This window comes from Cyprinodon tularosa, unplaced genomic scaffold (genome assembly GCF_016077235.1).
Source record: "Cyprinodon tularosa strain WSP-4 unplaced genomic scaffold, ASM1607723v1 ctg92, whole genome shotgun sequence".
NCBI classification, from domain to species: Eukaryota; Metazoa; Chordata; class Actinopteri; order Cyprinodontiformes; family Cyprinodontidae; genus Cyprinodon; species Cyprinodon tularosa.
This window is the reverse complement of record NW_024039696.1, coordinates 696,676-717,306: the sequence shown is the minus strand read 5'-3', so window position 1 is coordinate 717,306 and position 20,631 is coordinate 696,676. Positions and strand designations below refer to the sequence as shown.

The following is a 20,631-nucleotide window of genomic DNA, read 5'->3' as shown; positions in this document are numbered from 1 at the left end:
TGGTGTGCCAGTAGCAGAGAAAAAGATTCACCTGTCTACCATTACTCCGCTTTCCCGTTCCACTATTACCTACATCAGCACAAACAGGAGCCTAAATAGGAATCTTATAAAAGTAAATTAAACAGTTAATTCTTAAAATTTATATAAAATGTCAAATAATGCAAGTGGAGAATAATCTAGTAAATATATACCTTTTTTTTTAAGTAATTATTTCAAATATATAATAATGCAATGACTTACTTCCACCTTACAGAGAAAAGTGCATAGTACAACATACTATAGAATAAATGGCTGGGTTTAAACTAAAGGTTATTAATTAAGTCAGAAAAAGTTATCCTTTCTGATTATTTTACTATAGATATATCAGATGTTCCTCAATTTAATGATGTCAAAAAGTAATACATTCATAAATGTAAATTTTATGAGATATATATTAAAATATATTCATATTACACAACTAAAACTGCCTTCAAAAGATGGACATTTTTGGTATCTCTGTCACCTTTTCTTTTTTACAGAAGAATCACATCTAAAACCTGCTCTGAGGGTAAAAATGTAAAAAATATGAAAGTATGAGGCTAGAGATGTACAATAATTCAATATTAGTAGAAATCGCAACATAGATTCAATAACAGATATATTCAATTTCTAATATTTCAATAAACATTAAAGTTTATATTACAGTATTTGTCCCTGAATGACATTCTGTAATATAATGTAATTTGTAAATTTGTAAATTTTTCAGAATATTTTTAATAAGTTTGTAGAGGACTCTGTTGTTGGCATTCTTTAACATCTTTCTTAGGCTTTTTTTCTGGTAATTTCATACTATAATCATATGGTATAGACCAAAATTAAGATATGCATCTTAAAACAAGTTTTGGACATATCCTGCAGCAAGGGGTAGGAAAAGGGGAAAAAATAGTATGGGAAAGGATTTATTATGTCTTAAAATGGTTAACTGGAATTTATTTCTACTAGGAACAGAACGCTATGAGAAGGGCCTCATCTAAAGTTTATTTTGTTCTGTGCACAGATAGGCCATCAATTATGTTGGGGAATCAGAAATGGTGCATCTTAAATTTTCAAATGAGGTAATAAAATCTATTTGGGGCAACAGAAATTTCTTTCACTTTTTAAAAGATGTATTAATCATAAAACCACTGCATTTTCTATATTGTGTGTATTAAATTAAAGGTATAGATATCAGAATAAGTCTAGGTTACTTTTGCAGTGATGTTAAAGCCTATTGTTCTTTAACTAGCCACAAAGCATTACTGTATGAGTGTTATTTTGAGCCCTACAGCCAGAAAAGCATACAGGAAAAGCACGGTAGTGCACCTCTGGGAGGCTCCTCAACACAAGCACACAATGACAGAGGAGCTTCATCAGGAGCAGATTTCTGCATCGTAACCATCTGCTGGCTCTCACGTCTGTCGGGCTAACGACTTTAATGTGGTTTAATTGCATAAATTTTGCTGTCAGTGGGGGGGATTGACTCATTTGCTCCACTTCACACAGGTGGTGCTGGTCGATACGGAGAGGCTAAGAGTGCTACTGTGAATGAACATGGGGTTCCATGAGGTACAACAAAACAAAAAAAAAGAATATTAAAGGTTCAGTGCTGCTTAATGTATAGATATGTTCAGTATGCATACTTGTCATATCCCAGGTTTAAGGAAGGAATTAGAAAAGGAGAGTTTAGTGCAAATTGGAAGCACAGGAGCGACACCAAAATTGAGCCATTTGTCTGTTTTTACTGCATGTGTGGGTGCTTGTGGGTATTCAGGCATTAATATCCATTTATCCAACAAAACACCAACAAAGACAATGATTCATCATCACAGTATACAGTACTCCACAGGAAAAAAAAGGGAGGCAATTAGCTCTCCATCTTACGTGCTTGGCAAGGCTTAAACTTGTAAATAGCTATTGATATGGAGGGGAAAGCAGATCATTAATAGAGCTAGTGCTGAGGTTCTTTTTCTTTTTTATAAAATGAAATAACATGATGGTTAAGCAGAGAGTAAGGCCACTGTGAGATGAAATGTACTCACTGTGTTGATAGTAACTGTTTTGACCTGCATCTGTCAGGGGTGAGCTGGCATCTCTTCATAAAAGATATTTGATTTAGAATGGATCAGTGAATAGGAGCTAAAATGCTTTCAATATAATCAGCCAAAAACGTCTGCTGGATTTGAGAGATTTGGGTTTGGAGGAACTACAGTGTCTATGTATTGGGTTGGTATTGGCTCTGAAAGCTCAGTCTTTAGGGAAGAAGGAAGGAAGGAATGACCAGTGGGAATAAGGACAAAAGGAAGTATGGAAAAAGAAATAAGAGAAGGGAGAAAGGGAAGTAGAACAAAATTAAAGGGAAATTAGGGAGAAACTAACTAAGTAGAAAGGAGAGAAGGGACGTAGTACAGATATAAGGAAAGGAAGAACAAGGTGGGAAGGGGAGTATAAATGGAAGAGAGGAGGCGCAAAAAGGAAGGATACGGAGAGAAAGCAGGATTGAAGATGGAGATTCATGGAGAAGAATGGAAAACAGTTGGTACAGAAAATGTAAAGAAGGATCCAAAAGAAATGTGAGAAGGCAGGAAGAATACAGAGAAAAGGTGAAGAAAAGATAAGAGTAAGAACTATAATAATGGATGGAAGAACATCATACAGAACACAAGACTGAGGTGGAGAAGGGAAAGGAAGAAAGGCAGGAGAGACAGAAATACTGAAAGACAGAAAGACTGAATGAAAATCAGACTGACCTACAGACAGACTGAAAGAAAGAGAAAAACGGAAAGAAAGACAAATACTGAAAGATTGAAAGAAAGACTGAAATAATGTGAGAAAGACTGAAGGATAGACTGAATTACGGAAAGACTGAAATACTGATAGAAAGACTGAAATAATGTGAGAAAGACTGAAGGATAGACTGAATTACGGAAAGACTGAAATACTGATAGAAAGACTGAAATACTGAAAGAGTGAAAGAGAGACTGAAATACTGAGAAAGACTGAAATAATGTGAGAAAGACTGAAGGATAGACTGAATTACTGAAAGACTGAAATACTGAGATAAATACTGAAGGAAAGTCTGAAATACTGAGGGAAAGAATGAGGAAAGACTGAAATCCTGAAAGATCGAAAGAAAGACTGAAATATTGAGAGAAAGACTGAAGGAAAGACTAAATTACTGAGAGAAATGCTGAAAGAAAGACTGAAGTACTGAGAGATATGCTGAAAGAAAGACTGAAATATTGAAAGACTGATGGAAAGAATGAATTACTTAGAGAAAGGCTAAAATACCGAGAGAAATACTGATAGAAAGAATGTTTCAAGGGTTTAAGGATAACAATGCAGAAAGATAGAATAGATAGAATAAACCCTATTTTCTTTCATTCCGATTAAAACTACTCTAAAAGTCTATGTCCATGCTAGTTCTGACTCTGTAGAAACCTTTTAGATTGGAGGACTTCGGCATTCGCTGAATCCAGTTGTTAAAATAAATAACACGAGTGTTTATATAAAAACAGACCACGAGGACACTTTCTAAGTAAACTGAATTGTCTTTTTACTGTCAGACTAAGATAATCCTCAGTGCTATAAGTTGTGCAAAGTGTCTTGGTATTGTTTCTGCTGTGTCACCACAGCTTCCAGCAGCGAGCTGCTAAAGCCCCTGGAGAAATTAATGGCTGAAAGATGACAGGTGCAAAGCCCATATCAACAGGGCACACGCTGGTTTTCTAAAAATGGCAACTGTCTGCTGTAACCGTTGAATTTCTGTGACATGCATCAATCCACCGTCGACCTCCTGCAACCAACACATTTACATGAAAACACATAGAGCTTCAGAAACACACAAACTGGCACCTGATTGTGCACAAACACTCCAGGCTGCTGAGGCTGTTGGTGGTAATGGTGTTTTGCAGCGCCCCAGGGTGTAATGGGCCCAGACACTGCTCTGTTGGGGCCATTAGCTTGCTGTAGTTCATATAATTACACAAAATGGGCACTCTGGCAAAAAAACACTGGGTACTAATGCAGGAGTATGGCACAGGAGCACACGGAGGTAACAGCTGACAATGCATGGCATAGCCAAGTTGCCTTGCAGAAAGGTTGGTGGGTGAAAAAGCTTTGATTATTATACAGCAGAAGGGACATAGTCTCAGCGGATGATGTAATTTTGCAGCCGAGCTAATGAAATGAAATGGGGCAATCTTTTGTTACCTTAATGAACAAAATGGGTTTATGAGCTATTGTAGGACCTGTGAATCATTTGGACTTGTTCTCAAGCAAAGGAGGGTAATCAAGGTGAGGTGCTGATGTGCAAATGAAAATTATGTATAAAAAAACTCTATACATGTAAGAATCTAATTAATAAAACGAGTGGAAACTTAAATGTTTAAAAATCTGTATCACTATCACTACGGTATTTTGCAACAGTAGAAATTCTATCTTATTGCTTTTTTTTTGTAAACAATACAAAGTGGTGTAGATTATACTAATAAAATCTAAAAAATAAGACTTCATCAACTAAAAATGTGAGAATCTTAAAGGTTTAAAGGTTTCCCTCAACCCAAAAATCATATTTCTGGTCTAGATATAAACCATTATACACCAAAAAAATAAAAAAAGAACATTTTAAACACAATGGTGAAACATGGTAGTGGCAGCATGGGGCCATGGGAAGCGTTTCTTCAGCTGGGACAGAGAAGATGGACAGGGTTGATCTAACAACATGAATCTAATGTTGAAAGGCAGTGTTTTTATTACTGATTCATTATGAATGGATTTTAAAACAGCATTGGAACAGAATCCTAGCGTGTAGGCGGAAGCCTGGCTATTCAAATACTACAGGAGGGTGGATTAAAGGAATGCATAATTTAATCCATTAAATAAATGCATAAGAGACTGGTTGTTCAAAATTAGTTAAAAGCTTTTAGCATACATTAAAACGATATGTGGGTGTAGAATCCTCCATGGTCTTACCAAGATTTTATTATATGTATCTAATAAGTAAAAAAAAAAAAAAAGCATATTTTTAAGTTGTTTATTTTTATAGTTCCAGCCAGCAGACAAGAACTTTGCAGCTGTTCTGCTTCATTCAACGCCAGCTTAATAAGTTTATAACCTTTTAAAAAAGGCTAAAGCTTTAATGTGTGTGTGTGAGCGAGCCCTTGGATTACTGGAGCATCTACAGTAGCTTCACACCTTGCTTGAATAGTTTTACGTTTCAGCTTGTGAATCTTCAAAGTTCACCAGCAGTCGATATCTGCCCCCTTGCCTACATCCATCCACCATCGCTGGCTGAGAATCTTTCGAGTCTGCCCACACTGATTCAAGCATGAGTAAACTGTACAAATCCATCTACTGCAAATTCATACCTGATGCATAACTAAGGTTTCCGACAGCCCGCAATGGAAACTGGATATAGGAACTGCTTTTAAAAGCACCTTAACATGCAGAAGCCCTTTTAACTTTTGCAATTCACAAAGGAAACATAAAAACTTAAAACCATCAGTGAGTTCAGAAAGATTAAGGCTTCCTCTAATCACAAGTTCAAGAATACTAAAAACTCCTGAAGCACAATTGGCTCAGCTGTCTTTGACCGCTTGAAAGAGTGTTCTGGGTGTGAGATTCAATATTTACGTCTTGGCTCATGACCCGGCTCATTCGTCAAAACATTTCTGTTTTTCACTCTGAGAAAGAAATCTCATCTTTTTTCCGCCATTGCTGCCCCTAAAGTCTCTTTATTCCATACATGTGAGTCGATATTGCTGTTTATTTGGCATTTTAGAATCTTAACCGAGTCAAGAAAAACCAGAAGGGCATGCAGCTGGCTTATGAGCTGACAGGAGAGCCTCTGTTATTCTGTTATCTTAGAATAAAAGAAAAGCCATAATACTCACTGCTTCTTTGCAGATATTTGTGTCTGGAAAACAAACTTGAGCCAGAGATAAGGCTACCCAGGCCTCGAGCTTATCTCCTAAGCTTGCAAACTCGTGCATGAGCACCAGTTAAATCAAAAAGCTAATAGTTGGCTACTTGTGTTTTTAAGCACAAACATTCATTTTGAATCCTTTTAACCCACAGTATAATTACTGATGGCATTGGGAACAAAAACTGTGAAACTAACCTTGCATTTCAGCCCCCTGTTTCAGATTCAAACTCTGGCAACCACTGCAGTTAGGCGTTTGCGGTCACATGCCATTGCATTTTGGCAACCACTTCTATGGAGAAAGCTTTTATTCAACCACATTAGATCTTTAGTTTTCAGCCAAAGAGCTCGTTAGAAAGAGATCTGAACAAAAGTTGTCACTAACTGAAAAAGACGGGTAGAAGGAGGAAATCATTACTTGCAGAATATTGCGTTTTTTTGTTTCTCTTTCATTTTTCTATTATCTCCTCTTATTAGATCACTCCAGCGGCACATCTGGTTGCACCAATCAGTCAGCGGGCTAATTATCAAGAGTTGTTTACTGGGGGTGGTCTCTGTCACATTTCAGTGTTCATATTAAGAGTCCTGCAGGAAAACAAGAGTGACCAAGTTTATTTAGGGGATATCTTAGAGAGATTATCTTAAAGGTATAGAGGACAATCGTTTATTTCCGGGAGGATCATCTAAATAAGTGGTCCTCCTAATTGTCAACCATTCTGATGATATGTTTACGTAAGGCCGTCCTACGTGCTCATCTCCAGTTAGCTATCTTTTTCTGTGCATGTGCACTTTCAGGCGTATATATGTGGTGAGCTACGGTGTCAACCAGTCATTCAAGTTCACCTTTTTCACCACGGTTCTTTGAAAATGGCCAGATATATCCTGGAATGCTTTGCACAGAGAGCTCTCCTCGTAAAACATTATGGGATTTGCTGTCACTACCCAACAGCTGCGAACAATAACAAAGATGGTGCAGGTAGAGAAGCTATGTGAACAACAGGAAGCAAAAAATTGTGATCATCTGTTCTAACGGTCAGATAACTGAGTTCGCTATTAAGTCCACTATATAGTCCCTGCTCTATATAGTGATTGAGGGATTTAGAGGTTAGGGCAGACGCTCAGGCACAGTAAGCTTGTATGAACTATGGAACAGCAACTTTTAAAAAGAGCGTGCATGAGGATAAATGGCCTTGTGCATGCTCTTACACTCGTGTAATGGGCGTTCCCTCTCGGGAGCGGGTACAGTTGTGCATGTGCATTTTTTTTTTTTAAGTGGAAAGGACGGTCTTTTAAAAAATTTGCAAATAATCCTCCACAAAACCTTTATCAGAGGCTTTTATGCAGCTTATATGCAGCAATAAATGTACCAAATATACATTCTTCTTTGACTGAAAAAAGGCTTAATGTATATCAGGCATCATTGATAAAAATGTCTTGTCTACAGGAATAACAGATAAGAGTTTAGAGTTTATAAGAAGCAGATATATTTGTGGGTAAAGGAGGTTTCAAATGATCAGAAATAAATCCCCATTTTACTGAAAGCATCTTCTGACAGTTTTCAGATACTGATATTAGAATTTCTTATTAAAAAACCTCTGGCATTTTTCTTTTTATATTTATTACTAATGTTGCTTTCTTAACTCCTCTTTTACTCTCAATAATTGGACATTTTGCTTTACTTCAGTAAAACCTTTTTTAACTGATAGAAAGCCTTTTCTAAAATGAAGCAACATCTAAATCTGACACGGAAATGTTAAAAATTATTTCCCCAACTGCTACTCGTTTTTTCTTTTCCTCCTCCAAGGCTGCCTATCCATAGACATTTTCTACCGACAACTGATACAAGGACACCCGCTGACATTTACAGAGGGCCACCGTTTTTCACACACCATTAATTGAAGTGCAAGCAAATCTTTTTTTCTGTCTTTCACTCTTCCCCTTCTGATTTTTCTTCCCTCGCAACAACCGTCTAGAACATTTAGTCACTTATATAGGACTAATAGCCATGTAGTCAGGTAAGTGCTTGGCCACACATTAAGGGTAACAGCCGCTTTTAAAAGCAGCTTTGAGGAGCCTAAGAGATATAAAAGGAAGTAGTTACACAAGACTAAACTGCGATTTATCTCTATCATTATGTATAGGCTTAAAAATTTGAACACTTATCACTGGTAACAACCTTCTTCAAATGTTTAATACAAATAAAGAAGTAGCTGTTCACAAGGTAACTAACCGTCTTACTGGTAGTTCCCTACTTGTATTTAATGCCATGATTGTCAAATATGGTTCTTATATCAGTGAGCATGTGTTTTTTAAGAATGTGTTGCTATCTGTAAGGTTGTAATTGTTGTATCATGTCAACTAGAGTTGTCACCCGTGGTACATATTTGCTATGTCAGAACTTGCTCTGCAAACATTTTTCTACCTCCTCTCAAGGCGAGAATCCACAGTATGATACATTCAATGGTTGTATTTAGCTACAGCTCAAACTGTATGAATAAACTACAGGGTTTAAGAGTTCACAGCCCACGATATCTGTCCTTACAGATTTCAAAGTTTAATCGAAGACTTTTTAAGACCAGAGAACAAAACTGAATACCCAATTCACGGGCATATGTGGGAAAAAAAGCATTCTTGGAGTGGAAGAAAATGTATTTATTTAAATCAGACTAAATTTGAATTGCTAACTACACATTGAACTGTGTTGATGTGTGTATAAGAAAATGACAAAGTATCTAAGAGTCAGCTCTTCTCCCATCACCAAAATCTCCTTGTCAATTAAATTGGAGGGCAACCGAACTTTCACAATTTTATTTTAAAGATGTTTCATATCTATCCTGGAGTATTTGTCAACTCTGTTGGCTTGCACCAGAGCCAAAGGTCTCTTTTTACCATTAGTTCAATCTCAGCCCTTTTCTCCTCCATTTTCTTTCTTGACTTTGTTTCCTCTTCTCGGAAACTGAATGATGCCGTGCCCGCGATAGTACGCCAACATTAATGTTGGTCTGAACGTCCTTAGCTTTGCTGCGTGAATGGTCCTGCACCAATCGAAGTGGATTGCACAGAGCTTTGTGTTACTGCCCTGCTAATATCTAGACCGGGAGGTTTTGTCAATGCCTTATGTCAATCTCAAATGAAACATTTCTAATAAATAACCCAACACTTAGCCTGGTGGTTCGCTAGGCTTATAATACCCTGGTTGAAAGTATGACACCAAATTTCATACTTTAAGACTTTTTTAAGAACTTGGGTTAAATGTTTAAATGTAAAACTTTTTAAGACTCCGTGGTAACCCTGCTGTATGTCCACAAAACACACAGTAAAGATAGTTTCTGCAGAAGAAATCACTTGTTTGCATATGTGCAGTGTGCAAGGTTCACGAGGGCAGCATTAATTTCTTTTTTTTTCTTTGATTTTCATCTGACTGTATGATTCCAAATTGGGAGGTGATCGTGAGAGGCTAATCGCAAAATGGAGCTGAAACTCGGCCCAATCCAAAAAAATTCTCAAAAGGCGGAAACATCAGCCCTAAAATAGCAAAAAAAAAAAACTTAAAAATTTAACATCATATGCCACCAGAATTTTGTCCATTACCCTCTTCTAATCTGATCACTCACATACCTGTATTGATCGTGTAAGTTGCACATACCAGTGGGTAACGAATTCAATACACAAAGAGTTAGTACGGTATAATATTGTCTTATAAGCAGCAATGTAAATGAGGGTCAATATTTATCAAACACTATTTAGCTTCTTATTATCAGAAGGGTCCTATTTATTGTGTGAAGCACGAATCAATTGTGTTTTCATAAAAACTGAACTTTAGGACAATCAGAGTCACAGGAAACTATTAAACAGTAACAATTGGTACAATTAAATGAGTCATCGTGAGTCAATATAAAACATCTGAACTTATTGACTTCCCATTTCGGGCTTTTGTTTTTAGGGGTATTAGATTAAATAGAGCTAAATGCCAAATATATTATAAACTTACTGTAACCCCAGGGTTCAGATTTATTGTGTGCCACACAATCAATATGGGCTGACTTCACTAAATGCAAATTTGAGTATCAGAGTTTAAGTTGACTATAATCAGATTAAACATTATTAAAGGCAAATGTATCCATGGATGACGTCACTGATAATTAATAGCGGATTTTATTAGAGGTTTCACAGTAAAGGAAATCAAATGTTTAATCACCAACATTACTTGCCTATTATTAGAGGAGTGTTATTTATAGCATTAACATTAAGAAACTATGGTGCACTGAATAGAGGTGTTCTGAAGACATGAGAAGCACCAAAAGCAGCAGTAGTATGTTTATTTTACGAGTTTGCATTGCTGCTATTTCATGGCCGAAAAACAGGAGGGTATATCGTTCTTTAAACCCATTTAATTTATTAATTTATTTAGTAAACTGCTTGCCTCTACAGGTTATGAAGAAAAATAGGAATAGTTCTGACTGTCCTTTTCTACCCAAACGCCTAAAAAAAAAAAACCTAAGATTGCATCAGTCTCTGCAAGCCTACAGTTGTACTGACTGTTTGTGAGGCTGAAAGTATGCTGTGAGGAGAGGGAACTGTTTAAGTCCATGTTTATGATGTTGCGTTGTTACAAATCTGGCTGAGTAGCGGGGAAAATGCATGAAAATATGCTAACTTATCCGTGTGGTGCAGGCCACAAAGTTACCCACAGTGTGCTAGCTGAGGTGGAACGGAGAAATGCAGATTGCTTTGGGGAGCGGCATACCCCACCCCTACCCTGTCCCCGCTTTTCATTCTGCAGCTTAACAAATCCAATCCCACAACCAGGAGGGGAGATTCACAGCCACTTTCCTTACTGTGTTTGATAACAATGCATGAATTATCCTTTTAAATTGCTTTCTGGATGCATTTTTTTAATTAAAACTGTTACAGTGAATCAATCATTCGTGCATCCTCTTAGGACCCACAGAATGTAACTCACCAGCAGTTTGTCATACACTCAAGCACCTCACTCAACACTTCTTCTTTTAACTAGAGTCAATAAACTCATTTTTTTGGCTGAGGGAAAACACTAGACTGCCTTAGAAACTTTAGAACACTCCGTCTATTCAACACAAAAATCTCAGAGGAAAAAATAGTTTTCTTTAATTCTCAAATTTGGATTTTTCATTTAAAAATGTCCTTGATTTCTTAGCTCCGTAAAGTCTCGATAATTAAAAAGCAACATAAAATTGAAGCAAAAGATTGTTGACCAATACGTTTTGGCAATGTATCCCAACAACATGACAGTCCCCCCTCCTCCCATCAACGCTTAGATTGCCCAAAAACAATAATCCACGGCTATGAAATGGAACAAGCTGTTAATGTGGCGCTGTGCTAACTAGCTACTTCAAGCTTCCCTCAAGGCTCAGGCAAATTGGAGTTCGGTGCGATAATTAGCAGATTGATGGAGCTGGTTGAAAGCTTTTATTATACAGCCAGAAGCGGCTGTTTGAGTGCATGCATGTTCTGGAATGAGACGGTAAAGAAGGGTGCAATCTGCCCAACTTTTCCCCTTTTCGGATTTTCATTCGACGCGTTTTTCTCAAGCTGTTAACATGAGAGCAAAAACGACAGGAAAACAACAGCGAAAATCACAGAAAGCAGACAATGAGAGCAGTAAAGAATCCCCAACAGTGATGAATCCAGGCAGAAAAACTGAGTTTGGTTGGAGAGGATGGCTGGGTAGAGATGATGGTTACTTAACAGACCTTTAAGACGACAGTGGGCTGATATTTAACAAGAGGCTCTCTAGCTCAGAGGATAAAATCTCCCGAAATGAAACCACAAAAGCAGGGAGAAAGAAGCCCATCCTGATAAGAACACATTTGTTTACATTTGCCCTATACTCATGTGAAAATCATCAACCTTAGCAATGAAGACAGAAATGGACAGACAATGAGAACTAATAACAATGGTCTAGCCAAGAGAAAATGTCAGGAAGACATTTGGCTCAGTCCCTTAGTGCGCTATAATATTGTCTGACTGATTCACTGAAGATTTCAATTGGAGAGGAAGCAGAGTCATAACAGTGTTTTGGTTTCCACATAATTATAAAACAATCTGCTAGTGTCTTGCCTAAATGATTCCCTCAAAGGGCTAAAGTGGCCACTAGACTGCTGGGGAGCCCTTATTTATCCTGTCTTCTACACCAACAGTGGAGGAGGAGATTAAGGGACGTTAAATATCTGAAAAGCTCATAGTTAGAGGCCTGAAATCCAGAGTGGTACCTTGGGGTTTACAAGTCGCCATAACAACCAGATGCCATCGATATCCTAACCAGAATTTGTGAGTTGGCACGCCAAGAGAAAAGCCCATTTCGTAATTTGTGAATATTTCTAAGGGATTTTTGATGGAAGCCTTGGTTATATTTGAATGAAACGGAGGCTAAGCAATCAGCTACAAAGAGTAACAACAGTTTGGGTGATAGGCAAAGGATCAACAAGTAGGAAGGTACCCTAATGCACGCTCTGAAATATGGTGAAAGAGCTATGATGCTGTGGGGTTTTTTTAAACATAACAGACTTCAGAAACTAGTTGGCTTTAAAGGATTCAATACATGAAAAAGAGTCGGCTAGACCCCAACAAAAAACTAGAAATGGGTAATCTCAGGAGTGACAGTAGGTGTGGTAATGGTGATTTATCTTAAAACAACTTATAAATCAAATAAAGGTTGGAAGTTCCTGAGAAATACTCTTTGAGTCCGACAAATTATTAATCCAAAGCATTTTTTCCAACTTACTTTACTGGGTTGCCAATGAATTATTGTACCTTTCAATTTTCTAAATTGAATCAAGTGTATTTCCTAGCTTGAATCACACATACAAAGGGATTACAATAATTATTTTAGCCTCAAATTCCATGACTTTTTGAGGAATATTTCATATAAATTGTATTTCAATCTCCAGTTTCAGACTAGTGGACCTATAAACGTCAAACATCTATAAGTCTTCTGCTGTCTATCCCGACACCTTAAAAGTTGGCCTCTGCTAAAACCTATTGGCTTTGTATTTTTCAAAGCCTTTATATTTTTGGTGGATAATCTGACGCAAAAAGTGAAATAAATGACACTAAAATCTGTATTTCTTAAAACAGACTCCCAACTGTAGTTTCTAAATGATAAAAAAACTGCCTGTTTCAGGATAATTCAAACACATTTTTCCCATTAACACATAAAAGCCTGGTTTTGCTTCATTATCAATTTTAAAGATGTCAGTAACTTGTTTTTTGCAGAACATCCTGTAAACACCTACATATTAATACAACATAAGTTTAACTTCAGGCTATTTATGTTTTTACAAGGTGTTAATGAGAAAAAGGTTGCTGCTCATAAAGTCTTGATCGATATTTTATCACTTCCAGCATATTGGTAAGCGCAATTAAAAATAAAGAGTCTGTAGGTGTGTTTATTGGCAATAGTTCAGAAAACATCTGATGTTTGTACTCTAATCTTATCTCATCTGATATTATGTACTCTGTCAATATTCAACCCTTTGAGAGTAGCATTCATGCCTAATAAACAGTTAGCTTTGTTTTTTGACAGATTTAACTAAATAATGGGACCAAGCTATAGGAGTGGCAGGCAGCTGGTAACGACTGAATGGCACATGCTATATTTATCATTTGAGAGCATGAAGAAGTCTTCTAAGACCTTAATAATTCAGAGGTCAGAGATGGCTTAAAAAATAACAAGGCAAAGAATAATACAAAAAAAAAAAGACTGGATTGAAATTACCTAGAAAAATAAAAGCTCACAGAAAGTCTGCAGAACTAAATGATTCAAATTAGCTTTAAATAACATGAAATGTCTGAATGCATTGAGACAGAATAGAAAGAAATTACAGAGTTGAGCATAAAACTGTAAGTAATGCACTCATTACACATTGAGAGAACAGAATGAAAGTAATAGGCAATAAATTGTAAAAGATTTTACCTTAAAAAAAGCTCCGGTTAAATCCTATTTCAAGTTATAAAAGCTGAAAAGTCCAAACGGCTTTAAATTGTGCATGACAAAAATGAAAGAGGTCTAAATATTTGAAGATCTGACTTTTTACATTTCTTGGATTTTCCAAAGTCAGAAAGCCTGCAATGTTTCACGCAGCGATTGAATTATGTTTTATCAACTAAAACACAGGTCTTAGATGGAAGCCAATCCTACCCAGCTTGAATAGATTGTTTTTCAATAAGTTTCCCTCCCTGTTTTCAATGAAAGGAGCTACAGTAATTCCCTGATGTGATGGACCTCTGTAGTGCTAAGAGCAATTTCTTAATCAAGCAAAGAAAATACCAGGATTCTGCTGTGATTTCAATAAATAAAAGCCAGCATGAAATGTTGGAGAGATCCAATTTCCATTCTGAAGTATTTTAGTGGAAAAATGCAAGTTGTTTTTTTTAAGACTTGTTATGACATGCTTTAACATTTCAGGTTCCATTTTCAGAGGGTCTTTAGTAACATGGGGTAGAGTGGAAGACAGTAATTTATGCATTATGTTCTTTACTTATTCTAAACTGTCGCTTGATGAAAGCTGGATCTGACTCGCCTATTTAAAAACATACCTGTAACACACACTCTCTGGGGAGTTTTTCTTATTTACTGACAAATATTTCAAAGGGCGAAGAAAGTTTAAATGTCAAGGCTACATAATTTTACAAACTAAATTAAAAGAGTTCTCAGAGTGAATAAGAAACTTTGAGATTCTTTAAGGTCATTCTGCAGTGGTCAGATTTTAAATATAGAAATCCTGCAATAAACTATGGATGGATGGACGGACAGATGTCAATAACCGTAGTATGAAGTTTTACAGGATCTAAAAAACAGTTCTGCTCTTAATTCTCAAGGATAGGAAAACTATAGTCGATGCTTTGGTCTTAAATCGTTTATCCTCAACAATGCTCTGCATATCAGTAACTGTGTCTTTTGCAAAAAGCGTCAGGATGTACTAATGGAAAAAAAGCACATGCAAAATGTATTCTTTTCTTTATTCCACTGCTTCCTAGTTTAATCTGTTCTCGCTTCCATTGCCAACCTGATCCTAAACCCCCTCTATGCTTCATCTTTGCCGTCTCATCTATATGAGGATGGATTATTTGCCCTTGGCACACCACTTGGTAGTCTGCATGGCAAGTCAGCCGGTAAGTAGATCTATAGGAAGCTGAAGGAGAAAAGTATCGCTACATTTATTCCTGCTTGTGTGCTTGCAAGGTAGCAGGGTTATTTAAATGTTAGTATGTACTGTGAATAAAAGAAACAGAAGCCTAAACGGATGCAGAGGGTAAAGAGTGCAGAGAAAAGGAAAGTAATGTGGAAAGTTGGGGCTATTGATGAGTGAACTCTATGTGAGATAGCTTAAAGGAGCAGAAATTGCATTGGAAAAGCTGCCGCCTAACCAGAAACCAGCACCACATAACAAGGAAGCATTTAGACATTGAATACGAATGAAAAATATAAACTGCGAAGTTAAGAGCACCCCCCCTCCCTATTCTATTTTATAAATACAAAACAGAGAAGTTTATAAAGCTTTTTTCAAAAACAGCACTTATTCTGATACCAAAAAATAATTCAGCACAAAGACTGAGTTGTAAATTCGCAGTCATCTGGGTCATGACAACCACAAACGGGTTTAAATTGGAAGGCAACAGGACTTTAGCTCATTTCTTTAAAGACATTTCCACACCTAAAGAGGACAAGGACCAAAGGACACACCTTTGAAGACAAAAGTGTTAAGATTTGGGACTGAGAGGATAGATGGTTTCAAAGAAGCGTCAAGGAAGCTATATTTGTAAAGAGAGAGGGAGGGTTGCAACTTCAGCTTTAAAACATTTACAATTCAGTCATGGAAGACCAATCACAGAGTCCATGCACAGTAAACAAGAAGAAACAAAGGGTGGCTATTTGATTAGCATCTGACCTGGAATGTGTGCAGGAGGATGGACCTCATTGATGCTCAAATAAATCAGCACTCCAACTAGAGTTTGCTCTGGAGACTTCTCCACAGGTGTTGAAATGTCTTTAAAACTGAGCCAAAGTCCGGTTGCCTTCCGATTTAAGGCGGTTTTTAGTTAGAAAATACCAAAGGAAAATCATAAACAATCAATCCCTTGCAAAAGAGGGTGTTCTGGACAGATGAAGCTAACATTTTTTGGACATGTAGAATGTCAATTATAGAGATTTAAAAAGTATTACTGCATAATAACAAAAGGATGACCTTAAAAATGGAGCTAAACCTACAGCTGAATGGCCTTACACGATCGATAAGCACAAAATAATATCAGTCTCTAGCTGTGCAAACATAGCAGAGAAAAAGTCCATCAGTATTAAAGTTGTTGCTGCAGTAAAACGAGGCTCTATGATGTTCCGATTCAGAAAGTTAAGGACAAACATTTTAGATTTTCATCAATACAGAAAAAGAAACTATGATCAAGTCTCCACCGACTTCCCAATTAAACTCCAAATTCTGCTGGTTTGCAAAAAAAGAAAAATAAAAGAAAAGGAAGTGTTTGTGAGTTCTTCTGCAACACCCTAAGGATCTAAAAGTAGAGATAGAGCGGCGTTGCTAAAAAAAATTGATTTAAAAAAATTGATGAAAGAGCAAAAAGTTCAAAAAGTCATGTGAGAACATCTGAAAAGTGATTCTGTTTGAGGCTGATAATATCAGATCATTTGTAGATTTGATGGTCACTACAGCAAAGAAGCCAGGTCTCTTGCAGTGAGCTAAATAGCCAAAGTCACCTTCTGGCAGCTGGCTACTGTCATCTACTAATGCACTCAGAACTTCTGAACAGCGTGGGTAATGACCGTAGAGCTAATGAAGAAGGATGTAGGGCATGATCATCTACGGTCTGCTCTAATGTTATTAAAACATATATGGACAATTCATTTTCATTTACCTAGGAAGGAGAGTTTGGCATCTACTTTCTCCATATGTTGCGCATTCAGAAAATGGAAAGCTACTTGAAAGTTACTCGACTCCATGACAAAGTGCGTTAAATGGTCCTCAGAGTAGGTTACCTGAAAATCCCGCTCCTCTAGAATCTCTTTCCTCCACCGTACCAAGAAGGCAGCGCACACGTAGAGGTGAAAATGAGAGAAGCCTTCTGGTTCAGCCTAGAAACACAGAAATATGACACATTTAGGATTACATAACATCTGAAGAAACAACAAAAACCCAGATGTACTTTTGAATATAAAGGGAAATATTTCTATTGTTTAATGACTGAATCTGTAAAACTAGCAATGTTTTGCGACTTCCAACAGTACCATTAAAAACCACACGTGGTCGTCCTTATAAAAACCAAGAGAATTATTTTGGCTTTTGCAATAGCTGCAATTGTTATTTTATTGTTATTATTGTTTGTTATTAATAGTTATTGTACGTTTTAGCAAACAATAAATGTGTGCTTAATATTTTAATGGGCTACCAATCTTTTTTCACTTTTACTGAAATGATTCACTTTCCTTTCTTTCGAAAGGGTAAATGTTTTATTTTGTCCATACATCTAAAAATAGTGTTTTTTGATAATTTCCTAAACTCTTGCAGAAAAACAGTTATTGGACAGTTGTACTTTTCTTTTTATTTGTGCTACCGAGGAATTTTAATCTAAAGTAGCAGCAATCAATATGGATTTTTGATTCATTTTTTCCCCTCACCACTTTAATATGTATATTTTAATATAGAAACTTAATGAAATCTTATCTAAACTGGTTCCCAATACAAAGTAAGGAACTACCAAGAACCAGTAGCCATCAAGTTTTGCAAGTTAGGTGCAACTTGCACCTGACAATCTCTACTCATTATATCAAAAAGACACAGACCAGCAGTAAGTACAAAAAAATTTAGTTTTTAAATGTTGATTACTCAATGGGAAGGAGAATAAATCAGATCAAAATCATCATAACAGAAAAAAAAAGCGTAAAAAAACATCCACCTGGGTGTAACACGTGCGTATATTGTGCTCCATTTTGTGAACTGAACTACCAAAATAAATCACATTTTTAATAATATTGTAATTAATAAGATGCACCTGCATTTCTTTAATAGTCTCTTTCTTTGCTAAGAAGTTTTTAAAATAAATATGTAGCCGACCACCTGTGTGACCAAATGTTAATGTATATATGGCAAGTCATTATGCAAAATAGTTTTATCAAAGTCTTAGGAATAAACAACTGATGAAACTTTAAAAAAAAAAAGACAATTGCATTAGTAAGCTAAGTTTACAGCCAACATATTATATATTATAGGGATTATATTCAACAGCTAAATTCAAATAGAACAACTGTACTGCCAAACGACATAAAAACAGATTTTAAAAAGTTAAAAAGATTTATTTGTAGATTGAACATAATTACTGTGAGAAAGTTTGATCATTAAATTCACTGCCTGACTTATTCTCAGTAAGAATCAGAAGAATGATAAAACTACACAAAATTACCTTTAAGGTTTATTCATTCTGTTGAATGTTTATTTGAGCGTATGCTAATGTTAAATTATAATTAACTTTTGATATTAAATCAGTGAGCCTTTTAGTTAAACCTAATTTGACTACCAAATTGATTTTATTCAATTTAGTTTTGGGTATCCTTAATATTTTCTGCATAAAATGGTGCAAACTTGAGTGTAAGTTCAAAGCCTCGTGTTTGTTTAAAAATATCCTGCCAAATTATTTTTAAAGTAAATGTCAGAGCCGTTTCATTAACAGAGTAGAGGCGGCAGCATTTAAAAAAAAAAAAAAGCTTTCCACAGTTTGGAGTTAATATAGAGAAGAATATAAAGGGGATGAGTAAATTATGGTAGTAATTTTAGGTGATACTTTATATAACATTTTATTATAGGCAAGACTGAAAATCATTTTGGCATCCTGGTGTTGCTAAAACAGTGCAAGCCTTTCATCACATTTCCTGCTTACGTACACAACGTATTTAGAGCAAAACATAAAACGGCAGACAAAGAGAAAAAGCAGAATGGAGCCCATTTTTTCCTGTCAGCAACTGAAAAATATACATTTGCAGGGTGACGGAGACAAAGGAAGAGACAAATCCACTTTCCATAGCGCCGCCTTTTATTTCAGGCCCTTGTTCCAATCGCAGGCTTACTTTTTTTTTTTTTTTTGTCTCCGACGCTGAAATGAGCCGGGGGAATTAAAGAGGAAGGAAGACAAAGGATGAGATGTTCCCTGTTCTATTCATTCCACTCCAGAGCCCCATCAGAGAGAGAGTAATTACAGGCCTGTTGAATGCAAGTCACTTAGAAGTGGATGCTCATCTAAAGGATGAAGATCTCAGCAAGGGAGTGTTTCTCAAAGCAATGTTTTAGTTGCATTTAAAAGTATGTTGTGTAAGTTAAATAAATACCAAAATACATCAGGTCTAATGTAAAAGATGGAGCCTCATCTCTGCCAAAAACGGCAGTTGCTGCCTACTTGAGACTGATGGCAATCTGAAAAATTTCTGTCTCCATTTTTACAGCTTGTCAAAATCCTTTTTTTTTGTTTCTTTCCATTTTTGATGCTATCTTTTTAACTTTTTCATGAAGAAACTGCCTTGCAAGGCAAACAAGAATAGACTTGTTAGGCTGAGGAGTAATATTTCCAGAAGATAAGAACGACAAACAAGATCAAAATCAGATCTTTTCTAGTGGTGAAACTGGCTACATCGCACTCATATCATAAGCTGATGAGTCGCTTTTTTTTTCTTCCTGCATTAAACTGGCTAACTGGAGCAATAAATAAAACCGTTGTACTGCAAATGCACATAGAAAAGTGTGGAGGATAAACTCATGTTCTTATTAAACACATCTCTTCATAAATTATTCTTAAGCTGCGCTCTCTGGAGTGTCGACTTTCATAGTATTTAAAAAAGCTCTGCTGCAAAACTACCCAGCTAAAGTTTGACTATTATTACATTATTTAGCTGAAGCAAGTGACTCGCTCAAAGTCTTATTGGAGGGTGTCTCTTCAAAGCTGAAAAAGACGTCAGAAATTTGACATATATAGTGGGATAAAGTATGTTTAACTGTTTTTTCTGATCCCTTTATAGGACTTTTATCCAACAGGGGACTGTAATGTCCAAATATTCATTCAAAGAGTGAGTAGTCTATTGGCTTTGTGGTTGAAAGTCTTAATGGCATGTTTAAATCTGATGAGAACAGGACTTAAAGTTTTCCAGTCCAAGGACCCCCAAACTGATGGCGCCATGGAGCGGGGACCCGCTATGTAGCATCTCCCCTGAAAGATGCTCAACACTTGACTGATGGTTTCCTTGTTTATTGGAATCTTAGCGTTCTCAACAATAATCCTTTTAACCAACCACCGTAAGCTATGCAGAGCACAGGAGAAAAAATGTATTATGGTACTAGCCAATACTATGTAAAATTAGCATCTTGTACGTAAGCTACGGAGACCTAATAATAAACTTAAGAGTTCTTCACATGCATTTCAAAACACATGAACACATTAAACATGTCTTATCACATAAGCACTAACCTTGTGCCACTTTGGATGGATTAATTCCTTCAAACAAAGTTTAATATTTTTTACTTTTATCTTTCCTTCTTTTACTATGTTTCAATCTCAGCCTCTTCTCTGTATCTCGCAGTAACCAATTACTAAAACCTGGTCATGTAGTTTCAAAATAAGGTCCATTAAAACAAGGTAAAAGTGTAAAGCATTATAAATTC

The 20,631-nt window shown here is 36.3% G+C and overlaps 1 protein-coding gene across 2 annotated transcripts in view; it reads right to left on the bottom strand.

Annotated features, from left to right (window-relative positions):
• The window catches only part of tbc1d22a (TBC1 domain family, member 22a), a 149,468-nt gene that overhangs the window by 8,107 nt on the left and 120,730 nt on the right, over positions 1-20,631 (bottom strand). For both annotated transcript variants that reach the window (XM_038274533.1, XM_038274532.1), the window contains exon 13: positions 16,968-17,063. In XM_038274533.1, coding sequence (XP_038130461.1) covers positions 16,968-17,063 — 96 coding nt within the window. The remainder of the gene's footprint in view (positions 1-16,967; positions 17,064-20,631) is intronic.